The 13,911-nt window shown below is 42.3% G+C and overlaps 1 protein-coding gene across 1 annotated transcript in view; it reads left to right on the forward strand.

Moving 5' to 3' along the window:
• Positions 1 to 13,911, forward strand: part of TACC2 (transforming acidic coiled-coil containing protein 2) — a 129,010-nt gene that overhangs the window by 104,558 nt on the left and 10,541 nt on the right. The window contains 7 exon segments of the mRNA XM_040071005.2: positions 2,452 to 2,513; positions 3,330 to 3,445; positions 4,200 to 4,371; positions 4,494 to 4,634; positions 5,545 to 5,625; positions 11,536 to 11,679; positions 12,055 to 12,131. Of these exon segments, the coding sequence (XP_039926939.1) occupies positions 2,452 to 2,513; positions 3,330 to 3,445; positions 4,200 to 4,371; positions 4,494 to 4,634; positions 5,545 to 5,625; positions 11,536 to 11,679; positions 12,055 to 12,131 (793 nt within the window).

Here is a 13,911-nt window from a genome sequence, read left to right on the forward strand (position 1 = left end):
TTGTCTTGTCTCATGTGTGCTGCATGGTGCAGTTTCAGATTACACACTCATTATAATCAACAATGCTTCCGCTTTTCACATCTCTTAAAAATAATAATTTTTTTCCCCGTGACACTCTTGCTCCTGCAGCTTTGAGAAATTCCTGAATAATTTGAGGGCTGTTTCTCAGTGGAGATATTTTTACCTCTCCCAGACACCCGTGTATTACCCTGTAACCTTACACTGCTTCTGGAGGGACACAGCCCAGCTCCTGAGTCAGGCGGTGCATCCAGCCCTCCTCTGTTTCAGGCACTGCCCAAAGCTGCTGCCATTTTCCTGTTGCACAGACCCGAAATAAGCCGTAATTATTAGCAGAAAATTCTGATGTAATCTTGCAGCTATTTGTAGGAGGAGTTGGAGGACATCACTTAGTAAGTCTAACGTTGTACGTGTTTATGAAAGATAATTATCTTGCTTCGTGGGATACCCTGGGCTTTTCTGATTTCAAATGTATAGAGATAACCAGAGCCTAAGATTTTGGATGGGAGATGATGTCTGAGAGGAGAGGAGAGAGAGGAATTATGCTGGAGACTCCTGAGAGCAGTGAGACGAAACAAACGGCGTGTAGCCAGCCGCGTTATTCCTTTTGTTTCTGCTTGGACTCTTTCCATCTCTGTCCCGCCTTTTCTTTTGGTTGGGTTTTTTTTTTCTGTCAGCAGCAGATCTGTGTTGTCCCAGCAGTCAGTTTGGATTGGAGTTGCAGTGCTGCAGGCAGGTGGAGGATCCCTGTGGCTGTGCCAGCAGAGGACAGTGCCGGAACGTCTGCTGCCCCTGAGCCTGCCTGGACACTCTGGGATTGCTCTCTGGAGCATCAAGCTGCTCCATAAACGCTCCTGATGCACCTCCCTGGGCTGTCTGTGGATAAATGGGATACAGAGAGGCAGCTTCTGAACACTTCTGCTGTTACCTGGGATTTCAGGCTTCCTCCTGCAGTTCAGCTCCTCGTAGGGGGGTTGAATTCATCCTTCCAGTTCGGCTTTTGCTTTCACTGGGAAGAAAAGTGAATGAGAAAGGATATTGGTGGTGTCTGACACCAGGAGGTTGTCCATCTTGCCTGGCTCCCTATTACCATTAAAAACATATGGTGCTAGGGAGTTAAATGTGAGGAGCCTGCTTTTACAGCTTCCTCTTCACTTGCAGGTATTACTGGGAATATCCCCAACCAGTACTCAGGGTTTGTGGCTCTTCCTCTTCAGTGGTTGTTTGACAAAATGTCTAACTTGTGGAATTACAGTCCTTGTGCAGTCCTTTTAATTGCAAAAAAAAAAAAAAAAAAAAAAAAATCAAGCATTGTAAAATCAGACTGAACCCTCTAAAACTTTTTTAATCAACAAAACAGGCGAGAAATTATCTTCAGGGTTGTTTGCTTTTAAACATCAAATATATTAATGGTGGTTATCATCTCCCTAATGCTTCCCTAATCTTTTTTTTACAAAAGCTGTCCAAGTCTAGAAGGATTTTAGCACATGATTTTATCATAATGCAAATGCTAGTGTGCATTTCCTTAGGATTTATTTATAGTGGAAATCAAATTATGCAAATGGTTTATTGAATTAAGTCATGGAAACAGAACAAGGTACAGCATTTGGACAAATTAATTACGCTTTTAATTGTTAAATTAAGTTGTAATTGTGTGTAATTTGCTTTTATTTGAGTGCAGGAAGGTATGATCTCTTTTCCTCTGTAAGATCTCTGCTTCTGTATCAGCTACTGGGTGACCATGGACAGGGAAGAAATGCTGGTTGTTCCCTCCAGTGTAACTGGGAGATCAGAAGCACAGCAGCAGGAAAGATTTGCATTTTTATTGAATTTTAGACTTAGGGTTCTTTGTGAATCTACCTGCCTTAGACTCTTCCTCTGAAGACAGAAAGTGAGAACAGCCCAGTAAGCTGGGCTGATGTCTCACCCCTGGTTCATGAGCATTCAGGTATTTTAGGTATCTTTTCAGTGATAGCAGAGTAGTTGTTCTGAATTAAGAGTGTGATAAGCATGAAAAAATAGAAATTAATTTTTCTCAACAGCTGTTGAAATATTTTGTAAAAAAAATTGGCATTAAAATTGCCATTTACTGAAAAAATATGTTTTCTGTGATAAGATAATGTGATTAGGGGAAGTTGTCAGTGCTCTGAAATTGCTCTGAAACTTTTTTAGTATTCTGGTCCATGGGGCAAATGAAAAAGCTGGTTTTTTTTCTAGCAAGATGATTTGCCTGAAATGTGTCAAGTTCATTGTTGAAAATGAGTGAATATTAGCGCACCTTTTACTTTTTCTCTGTATATTCCACTTTTGATGTCATTGGAAAGTATTGAGCAGAGAATGAGTGGCCCTTGTCAAAGAGAAGAGCTCTCATTTACTTCTGAAAAAAATCATGTCATGGCATGTATTAACACCTCTTTTTTGTTTCTGTTACAGAATTGGAATATGGCAACTCATATGAAATAGAATATATGGAGAAGATAGGCTCCTCTGTGCCTGTAAGTTCTCACCTCCATTTCCATTCATTTGCATTCCCTTGTCATAATATACTATCTGATAGTGCCCTCAGCCTCACCACCCTCTAAATTAATTATAATGTGCCTGCAGCAGATTTGCAAAACCAGTTCCTTGAAATTGGCATAGCTGGGGTAAATTGCCTGTGCTTTGTTGTCCTGTGTCCTGTAAAGCTTGTTCTGTTCTATGATTTTATTTCTAAGCTGGCATCATAGTAGTTATTTCTGGAGATGCAAAGGCACTCGGTATGTCCAGCAGGGCAGAGTGCAGAGCTGTCTGCACCAACTGCTGAACTGTTTAACAAACTGGGAGTAAAACTTGGAAGAAGCTGGAGGGAATCAGGAGAGAAACAGAATTAGTGTGAAGTCTGGAATGCAGCATTATATATTATCACTCGTTTCACCTTTTTTTAATCATGGGTTTGAGAGCTTGATTAGATCCAGTGAGGGGATATCTGCGGGGGACATTAGGAAAATCAGTCATGTGGTGCTTAAACCAGTGAGAACATTCAATGGATAGTGCAGTAACACCCTCAGCCAAGGGGTGCCTCCTGCCTGACACAACCAGAAATCTGATTAACCCCAAACTGGGGAAAGAAGAGCCGCTACAAAGGGTGAATTGTTTAGATTTTGTTCTTTAATGGTTTCTTTCTGGAAGGGTTCATCTCAGTATCAGCATTACAACCCTGTGTTATTAGTTTTCTGTCAACTCCTTTGCTCACTAAAGGCTCCAGTGACCTGAATTAGCTTTAATGGAGGATGGTTGAATTGCTTAATGAGTTTCTCTTTCCCCGTGGCCAGCAGGATGATAGCACCTCGAAGAAGCAGTCCTTGTACCTAATGTTTGATGCACAGCAGGAGAGCCCGGTGAAGTCACCTCCCATCAGATTGTCTGACTCCACCACTCCCTGCTCAGGGTAGGTCAGTGTGAGTGATGCACAGGGGTGTCAGGGGAGGGGGTTACCCTCAGAGCACCTACACAGGCACTCCTTCGTCTCTCTGCCTCCTTGCTGCCAAGTTATTAGTTTAAAAATAGATTCCCATCTGTGTACACATACGATGGAGAACAGAGGGCAAAGATAGACAAGTTTCATGGTGGAGTAAGGACATGCATTTCTCCTTCACATTCTAACTAAGTAGTCCCAGATAACTGTTTTGCTGGACAGTGGCCTCCAACTTAAAGCTTTTTCCTCAGATACTGGGGTAATTTTCACTTTAATCTAGAAATCTGTTAATTGCAGGTTTTCACTTGGCTTTTCCTGGATACATTTTTTGAATAAGGGCTCTTGTTCCTAAGACCAGGATGTGGGAGTTGTGTTTGCTTCCAATAATTTTGCTTGTCAAGGACATCTGTTCTTGTTAGTAAGAGTAGGATTTTGGGAGAGAGGGAGGTCACAATGAGAAAGGGGTAGAAAGGCAAGTGAGAAATGCTGAAGGAATGTGACATTTCTGATGGAACCGGTTTTATTTTGATGTCTCCAGTGCATTGTTTTGAAAGAATATTTGAGATACAATGATGTAAAATTGAGTTGAACCAATGTGTGTATAAATATATTTTTATATATGCACATACACATGAAAGTGATGAAGAGGACATGCTCAGCTGTTAGCAGAAGAAATTGTGAAGGCCTTGTGCTCCACCCTGAAAACATGTACACAATCTTTTCCCAGGTCGAGTTTTGAAGACCCTGAAGCGCAGCAGTCCTCTGGCATGAAAATACCACACCCAGCTTCCCGAGTCCTAGCTGCCAGCCAAGAGGCACATTTACAGTCCCCTGACAAGGCCAAGCAGAAAGACCTGGAGCCCATGACTCTGGGAACAACTCCAGAGGCTATTGAAATTGTAAGTCTTGTATGATACGAGTTTGGGAATCGTTTTCCTCCAGAAATTTTACATTTTGCCTTTGACCCCAGCGACTTGGGCAGAATCTCTGTTGCTTATTCAGCCTCCTCTCTACCCTTCAGACATCTCCTGAAGACTCCTTTGTCTCTGCTGATGCTCTTCTCAATAGGATATCTAAGAAAGCCTCAATATGTGATCAGCCTGAGTATCTAGATCCTGACCTAGCAGAAAAGAATCCCCCAGTATTTGCTCAGAAACTTCAGGTTTGTAGCAGAAATATAAATGTCACTTTTCTTTCTGTTTGTCCATACACAGGCAAAGGGATGCTTTGGCTTATCTGAAAGGGGTGGAGGGAGGCTTGGAGGGGATGGGAAAAAGAAGTAAAATAATTATTTCATGCTTTCCAAAGTAACTCTCCCCTTTGAGGAGCAAAGATATTTTCACTTAACTCATGTAATTCATATAATACATAACCTAAATTTCATCAATACCTATCCTGTACCTCTAATGTATGTATTTTCCAGAAGTCTTTTCAAAGCAAATTTTTTTAAGCTTGAACACAGGACTTGAGGTGTGGAGAGTTGTCTTGACACCTGGTCTTAGTAGGTCTGTATGTATAAATTCATTTTCTGAGATTTAGGACCTAATTCTGCTGAAATGAAAATCAGGCTTTGTTTTTCTAGTAATTCCTCTAATGCAGAATTTGGCGTGGTTTCTTCTAGGAAAAGCAAATGGATCTGCAGAGCAATTCTATATTGTCAGGACATATTTTCTGGAATTTTTACAGTGAAATTTTAAAACAGCAAAGGTTGAACTGAGACCAGCACATGGCATAAATTCACATAAAGTGGGAATGAAGAGAGAGGAGTCTGTGACAAACTAGCTTTAGCTTCAGGAAACATTTCTTTTACATGGAATATTGTTCATACTGATCACCTAATAAAAATTATTTGTCTGTACAGCTACCTCAAAACGAACCCAACCCTGGAGTTTCTCTCACTGTCCTCACCATGAGAGGAATTCGGGGCGTTTGTCACACAAGAATTGTCCGAATTACACGTTAACATTTAACAATCCATTTTTTGAGCACGTCAAACATTTTTACCTTGTTCTTATTACATTTTTTTCCCTGGGGGGGGGGGAAACCCCCCCCCCCACCAAACCCTTTGACAGGAGGAGCTAGAGTTTGCAGCCATGAGGATAGAAGCGCTGAAGTTAGCCAGGCAGATTGCCCTCTCCTCTTTGCGCTCCAAGGTACCTGCTTTGTGCCTGCCCTGCGTGTGTGAGTGTGCACAGCCTGGGGAGCCGAGTGCTGCTTGTCCTGGGGCTCCCTGGGGGACACCAGCAGCATGCTGGCAGCAGAGCTGACACAGAGATGCTGTCACCCCACTCACACCCCAATTAACAGCGGGCAAGAAGCAGCAGCGTTCCGTCCGCGGGAGATGGGTTCTGCAGTCCAGGTGGCCGTTTGTCGTTTCTCTGAAGCAAGTTTTGTCCTGAAGTATTTGCTGGTGAAGAATACCAGGTCTGCTTTGGCCATAAGGAGGTTTTGTCTTCTGCTGGTATTTTCGGCTTGAAGTCAGACACCTTTGACTCTCGATGTTTGGAAGTGAGGAATTCAGTCGACCTTGCCCCCAGGCATCTGAAGAAAGGGACTGCAGCGGGGTTGGAAGGGCTACAGAGCTCCCAAGGGAAAAAGGCCTCACAACACAATGTGTCTTTATGAATAAAGATCTAAGTCTTATGTTTTTCATTGCTACTTCCAGGCCACGCTGGGTTAGTTGTGCCTCAGAGTGAAGCTTTGCACTGCTGTAGAGATGCACATGGTACTCGCTGGGTTTAGTAAGCCAAAAAAGTCATTCCATAAACATTAGTGGCTTTCTTGGGAAGAGTATCAGCTGAGTGGGATGCTGAGAGGATGGCAGTGTCCTGCTACAGTGAGACATTTCATTCCAAGTGAGGAGAATGTGCTTCTGACATGTCCTTCTCCAGTGACTTCCTCCTCTTGTACTGTCCATTAATGAGTCAGCAGAAAGTCTTTTGCCCAATCCTAAATCATCTGGAGTTCATTGCATCACAGCAGCATTTGGGCTGCTTACGGGGTAGAATTTCTTGGTGCTTTAAAGATCAGTTATTAAGTAGCTACTTCCTAAAAGTAAATATCTTTTTTTTTTAGGGTTAACTGTACTCCTCTGAAAAAACAGTGTTCATGTTTGATTTCTTTCACATACCTTAAACAGCCCACAAGCCACCTTGTTCCTGTTGTGCGCACTCATTTACTAAACACATTCCTCACAGATTTAGGAGTATTTCGGAGTATGTGGTTACAATCTTTTATTTAACTAAGAAAAACCTGCTGTTGTCTTCATTAGAAGGACTAACCAAGCTGAGACCTCTAATGAGGAGCATAAAGAACAGAGGAGGAAAAACAAAAATAATTTTCCTACGTGTGACTGTGCCTCCTTGCTCTGCTGCCCTGAATGTCAGGTGTTGGAAGAGAATGAGGTGGGATCCCCTATAGATCCTCTCTGCCTCCTCATTCTCTCTGGAATTTCTTGTCCTCCCAACATTTTGCTGGAGCATGCAGGAGTCAGCCCTCCAGCATCAGGAAACACCTGAGATGAAACATCCGTGTAATAATGTTACATAGATGCTCTTCATGGGTTATTCAGAAAACTTCTGTTTAAAATCCGCATTTTTGCAACCAGCCAGCTGTTCAGAATCTCACAAATTGTAGTATTTTAGACTGAAGAGAAGGCATTTGTGTGTTTGTGAATACTTGGGAATTACCCAGGGGAGATTCTGAGCTGCAGAAGTTTTATAGAATGTGTGGCTGCATTTTAAAGATGCTGTTCAGCATCATCACAGCCTCTTCTTTTGTTGGAACAAGTTTTGAACGCCTTAGAACTTAGAAATGGGGAATGGATTTCATGTGACTTTTTAGAAAATGTCATTAATCTATGTAACAAAGATAACAAGATGATAAGCAAAGGTGAGGAGAGAAAAACAGGCAGAACTCCCCCTCTGACAGAGAACTGGCAGGAGTTACTGATGATGACAAAGCCCCTTGTTTGTCCAGGCACAGCAATGCTTGTAGACCAATACCATGGGTGTCACGTTAGGCTGTCCTTGCATAGCTTTGCTCTTTCAGTGGGACATTGCTGGTGTTAAATTAACCTATGGTCACACCCCTTGTGACCTACAGTGACTGATGGCCTGGATTAAGTAGAACAGAAACCAGCAGATGATTACAGTGACTTAAATTTGGACGCTCCTGGCAGAATTCCCTTCTGGATGGCTGGCCTCCGTTCTTTTCTGAGTGCTGTATAATTACATTTAACATTTGCTAAGCGATGACTGGATGGGTAACAAGAATAGGATGATAAATAAAGGCAGAAGCACTTGTTATGACAAATTAGGGCACCTAAAATAAAGATTAAATACAAGCATTTTGTGCTAGCAGTAGGAGTGAGAATTAGGATGTGCTGTTTGTTGTTCTCGGGCAGAGGGGAGTTCTTTGGCCAATCCCAAATTTCTTGTCACAGACTTAAACAACAGCAAGACCAGTCACCTACTTTTACATGGCCAAGTATTTCTGTCTTCCAGTGTTGAGGTGAATTAACACTTCCCTGTTGAACAGTCTCTGTTTGGATGGTGTGAGGTAATTTTTTAGTAGGTGCAGCTTGAGTAGGGTTTATGTCCAGCACCCTGTGGATGCTGAGGTGATGGAGAGTAGGGTGCTGAGATCCAAGGAAAATAGAAACTGAAAGGAAAGGCATGGGCAAGAAACGGAGTTAGTGCGTTACAGCTTTGTGGGCCTCTCATGGTAGTGGAGGAGGATTATTTCCTTCAAACAGCAATGCCATTGGTTTTAGCAAAACTTTGCAGGCAGAAAACTTCTGCTTGGGTTTTCCTTGCCTTTCCATGTATTTGCAAGCACAAGTAGGTCCCACTTTGCATTGACCTGTCTGCTCACACATCAATTAAAGGAGTCCATCATTCCATGCACACCCAGGCAGCATTTCAAGGGCTTGGAAAGGGCAGCCTCATTTTCAGCAGGGCTAAACACACATTCCTCTCACTGCTCTGACGAAAACTAGTTTTCATTTTCATTCCATTTCTCTATTTTCTTCCTCTCTGACCTCCTGGAAGTGAGATAACTGCAGCTGGTTAGTAGATGTGCATTTGTTTCCCTTCTGGTCAGATATCTGGTTTCTGTGAAAGGTGCTGGGAAGAGAAACGTGTTGAGCTCTCAAATATTTACAATAAGATTGCAGTGACCTACATTTTGTAGTAATTCCCCTGAAGTCTCTAATCTTTCTGCACGAAGTTTAGTGACTTACAAATCCCTGCACTGATTATTACCCCAATTAACTGCTTACCTTCTCAGCAATTAGGTGTTAGAGCATTATTATTGGGTTATTTTGGGTAATGCCATCATCCTGTTGGTCAGGTGCTGTCATTTTCTCAGGGCAGGAATATTTTGCAGGTAGCAAATAACAGTTACTGAGTTATGCATCAGTTAGGAGCTGTGTGAAATTGGCTTTTGAAGTAAAACCATGATGACTTCTATTGGTGACTCCTGCCAGAGAGCCCAGCTGTGACTTGTGCAGGGTGTTTCCAGACTTAGGCCAACACTGGTTGGACCACTCTCACAAGCATTTCTGCTCAGTGGTTAAATTCCAGGAGTTCTTAATGCTTATTTTTGGAAATTTTAAGCTGTTCTGCATGTCCTTATTGCTATTGTTTTGTACAATTTACTCAAATGCAACGAGAACTAGAGCAAACATAACTGTATTGATGAGCTGTTGTGCACTATATAAAAATACCTGTACGTACGGATTAAATGCTCGAAATATTCCTTCTTTAGAAATTGTCATCCTCCCAGCAGTTACTTTGACATGTTTTTATATGAGCTTGGAAAAAGTTTGTGTTTCTTCTTGGCACAATGAATATTTTCCAGCAATCTCTTTATGAGGTCAGGCAAATTATGCTGCAGGAGACTTTTGAAATGTGACAGATGCAGTTCAGAGATCAGTATGAGGGGTGGCCTTTCTTTGGAGGACGGCTTTGATGATCTAATGGCTCTTTCTTATCTCTCAGTTATTCCTGCCTTGTGATTAAGGAGGGACTAAAGTACTTTTTTTTTTTTTTTTTTGTATTTATGCATTTACAGAGGTTTCTGAGCTTGTATCTCAGGTGTATTTTTTTCCTATGTAGTTGTGGTACGTTGGGAGATACTTTTAAGAGCCCAGGCTATGCAGTTTTCACAGATCTTGCAATGTTTTTTCTTCTGGTAGGAAAATCCACTGAGTCTGAGCTTGCACCTCCTAATTCTGCTGGAATTGATCATTATTTTGGCTGTTCATGTTAAAGGTAGCAAAACCTGAGAAGGGACAGCCTGCTCCATAAATCCTAGAAGTAAGAGCCGATTGACTCCCAGGTTTAAAAACAAAAATACCAAGCAAATTAGTGAGAGTCTCCTGTAAATGAAGATGCAGTGAGGTGTTCTGTAAGTAGTGTTTAGGTTGTTCTTGCTCTAATTAAATTTTCTTGCTTAGTCTTTTAATGTTGTTAGTGTTTCTTCATGTTCTCTACAGATGTGATATCCAGAACATCTGGTCCTGTGTGCATTGTGTACAATTTTTACTGCAGCTTCTTCAGTCAGGTGTGATACGAGAACTCACAAGGGATTCCAACAAAATTAACAGTGGGTTTGGATGCTTTCTGTGATCCTGGGCAGTGTGAGAAGAACTGTGAGGAAGTGAATGTTTTATGGAACAGCATCTGGCAGAATTTCCTGTACCAGTGTTGAGACAAGAATATGTGATGTTGAAATTAATGAGGACTGAACCTTGATCCAGACATTATCTACTCCCTTTCACATTCCTGTGCTTCAGTCACTAGAGTGTGACTCTGCTATTTGCTTTAAAAAAAAATACAAACAAAAAGTTGAAACAAAACCACACCACCCTTTTTTACAATAAAATACAAGAAAATAAATATTTTCTCTTTTATGTAAAAAAAAAATTGAAATACTCCTGATTACTGCTCTTTATTGTTGCAGATAAAGCCTAAAGACTTAGGTACAGCATTAGTGAACTTGAAGGAACAGAAAACACTGTTTTATGCACAAAGTTAACAAGTAAATTGGAAAAAATACATTATCCTCTTTTCAGCAGCAAGGAAATGCTGCACCAGGAAAACAGGATGTGAGTATCTATTTCCATCAGTGGATGGAAAAAGGCATTGATCAGCCTGACTTTCCTCTCCACTCATGGTCCAGCCCTTGTGGTGGGGACTTGGCAGTGTCCAGAGAAGCTGTGGGTGCTCCTGAACCCAGGAAATGTCCAAGGCCAGGCTGGACAGGGCTTGGAGCAACCTGGGACAGTGGGAGGTGTCCCTGCCCGTGGCATTAGATGGGTTTTAAGGTTTCTTCCAACCTAAACCATTTTGGGTTCTGTGAACTGTCCTTTGTAATCTCCTCAGTTTTAATGTGCTGTAGCTTGGGTTCTTTGCATCGAGAGTTGTTTGTGAGACATCTCCTGCATCTCAGCTTCATGTTCTGTGCTTTGCTCTCCTCATTTCACATGCTGCTCTTCCCTCTTTAATCTGGGCTGCTGACATGAGCAAAACTGACAGCTGCAAAAAAAGCCTCATTTAACTGACTAATCGCATGCTGGACACCAGTGGGGCAGCAGTGTCACTGCATATTCACACTTTTTATGTGGCATTCTTTATGATAGATACCATGCATTGACAGGCCAGACTTAAGAAAGTGAGCTGTCCTCTTGCTTCTGGTTTCTTGATTTATTTTTATGGAAGCAGAATTCCCCTTAACAAGCTTTCTGCCTTCAAATGGGATTCCTTCTGCTGATGTGCATTTCTCGTGGACATTGTGGTGAAAAGCAGTACCTTTTCCGAGATAAAACCTTAAAATATTGATGGCAAAGGGCTGTCTTTATTTTCTCTCCATATAGGTAATATGACTCTCCTGGTGCTTCTTATGGATCTTAAATGCATATTTTATGATTGCCGAATTCAGAGCTGTTGTCATTTAGAGGTGCACAGAACTCTAGTCCCTAGCACCACAGCCAGAAAACCCGTGAGCTAAACACCTCTGTAATGGTTTGTTTCTTTGTATTTAAAAAAACAAACACACAGAGAGAACCTGCTATCCCAGCAGATGTTTCCATCTCCAAAAGCGCGCTGTACTCCCGCATCGGCGCCTCGGACGCAGAAAGCACCGCGGCTCTGCTCTACCCCCAGCAGGACTTGGACTCTGCCCTGCGGCTCGCCAGAGCAGAGGTAACTGTTCCTACGATTTGGGAGAGGAAAAACCTGCCCCTTCTTGTTCCCTTCTTGCCCGTTTTCTCCCAAAAGCTTTGTGATCGCTTGTTCTGTTCTTGGAGCCACCCTCAGCCACGCTAAAGCCACACTGCAGGTTTTACATAAAGCAGATATGATATCAAAATAAATCCGTGTGTTTTTAAACCTCAGGTGTAAGCTGTGCGTCTTGACATTGCTAAATAATTATATAAAAATGGTAGGCTGCTTGAAATAGGAATAAAGAGATGTATTTTACAAAGCTATGTATATTAGTGTGGCTTGTGTGGCTAGCAATAGCAGTGAAAAGATGGTTATAATCCAGTGGGGTTTTTTTCTCTTTGTTCTCTGTTTCAGATTGTGGCCAAGGAAAGGGAAGTATCTGAGTGGAAAGAGAAATACGAAGAAAGCAGAAGGGAAGTGATGGAAATGAGGTGGGCTGTTAACTTGATCACTCTGTCAGAGAGCCTCATCTCAGCCTGTGGGTAGTACAGAGAGTACCATGCTCATACAATTGTTCTGCTTAGCTGAATTTGCTTCATTATTTTTAATTTCAGCATTTGCACTGATCCTGAACTGATCCTTTGTGTTTTCTCTCTATGGTGGGCACCACTGCTCAGGGTAATCGTTGAAAACTCCTTTGTTGCTAATTTCATTCTCACCCTCAGAATACTGAGATAAGGGAGGTTTTACTCCAGGTTAATGTCAGGGAAGGATTTCCTCTGGTTTGTGTGTGAATTCTCACTAGGATTGCATACTGAGGCTCCTGTTGCAGACTGGGTGAGTTGCCTGCAGAGCTGGCAGGGAGTTGCACATGCCACTGATAAATTCACTCTCCATAAATAGTTTTGCTTGGAAAAAGGAAAGAATGTAGGGGAGAACGTGCAGGTTTGCAGATAGTTACAGTAGTACAGGCTGCCTCCAGGACATCACTGTAAACGGTTGTTCAAAAATAGAAATCAAACCAGTGCCAGTAGAAAAGCATTTCTTGTAAAGGAACCATTCTGGACTATGAATGTTGGCTTTTAAGGAGATTCTTTGAACTAAGATGATTTTTTAATTACTGCACACACTAAGGTTGATTTTAGTTAATCAGTAGTTCTCTTGGCTTTTGCTCCCTTGTTCCCTTTGAGAGCTGACAGAAGGACCCCGAGCTTTTCAGTTTGTTCTGGTTGTATCTGTTCTATTTCTAGACCAGCCTGCCTCTACTACATTAAATATCTGTATACTGGAACGTGGTTTGACCTTCCTTTCCAGCCCAGGTCCTACCACTTGCAAGGATGACAACAAAATCCCTGTAGTGGATGATGTGAGCAGTGCTGCTCAAAGAAGCACTGATGCCTCCCATTCAGTCAGTTGAAAGGTTCAGCTTTGCTTTTTTTTTCCAGTTGGTAGGACCATAAGTGGGACAAAGCAGTGAGCTTGGCCTGCTCATTGATCTGATTTGAGAAAGCCATCAATTGCAAAAGAGAATGTATAAAATACTTCATGGAGTCTTTAAAGCTTAGTATTTTCTACCTTCAAAAACCAGAAAAAAAAAAGGTTCCCCCTCTTAACTCGTAAATAAAAGGGAACTGTCAGATTATTTTAGCATCCCTCCTTTAAGTAAGAATTTATACAATCGCAACTGAGACAGAATTTTCTTTTAAATCCCTTCAGTTCTAGCACCACCTTCTTCCCAAAATGAGGAGTTTCAGCGATTTAAAGCTAAACTCTGTATCTATTGATGACCTACATAAGCAATTGCTTATATCCAGGAAAACTCTGCTTGGGGAGGGAGAGTAGAAGGGAACTGCAGTGCAGAGCTCCACAAACGCTTGCACGGATGCCAGGAATTGCACATGGCAGATTGGAATAGCGGCAGCACAGGGCTCTGAGCCAAAGCATCTTAAGAAAAGCATCTGCAAAAGGCAAGGGCAGCCTCTTTATTTCTTTTTTGCCACCTCCCAGCGCCCAGCTGAGTTCTCCCACCTCCCTTGTGCTCTGTTGGGATGGGGAACAAAGCCCTGGCGTAGCCCTGAAATGCTTAATGAGGAGAAACAGAACGGAGTGGCTGCGAGCAGTCAAACCCAGGGAGCAAAACAAGGAGGGAACAAAATGAGGGATTGTAAGGAATGTCTCAGTGTGCAGCTCACACTCAAGTGTGGTGCTTGGTCTGTCCTGTGTCGGGGTGCACGTGTCTGCTGGCTGCCAGCAGGCACTGCCAGCCTTTTC

This window comes from Hirundo rustica, chromosome 8, assembly GCF_015227805.2.
Source record: "Hirundo rustica isolate bHirRus1 chromosome 8, bHirRus1.pri.v3, whole genome shotgun sequence".
In the NCBI taxonomy this organism is placed as follows: Eukaryota; Metazoa; Chordata; class Aves; order Passeriformes; family Hirundinidae; genus Hirundo; species Hirundo rustica.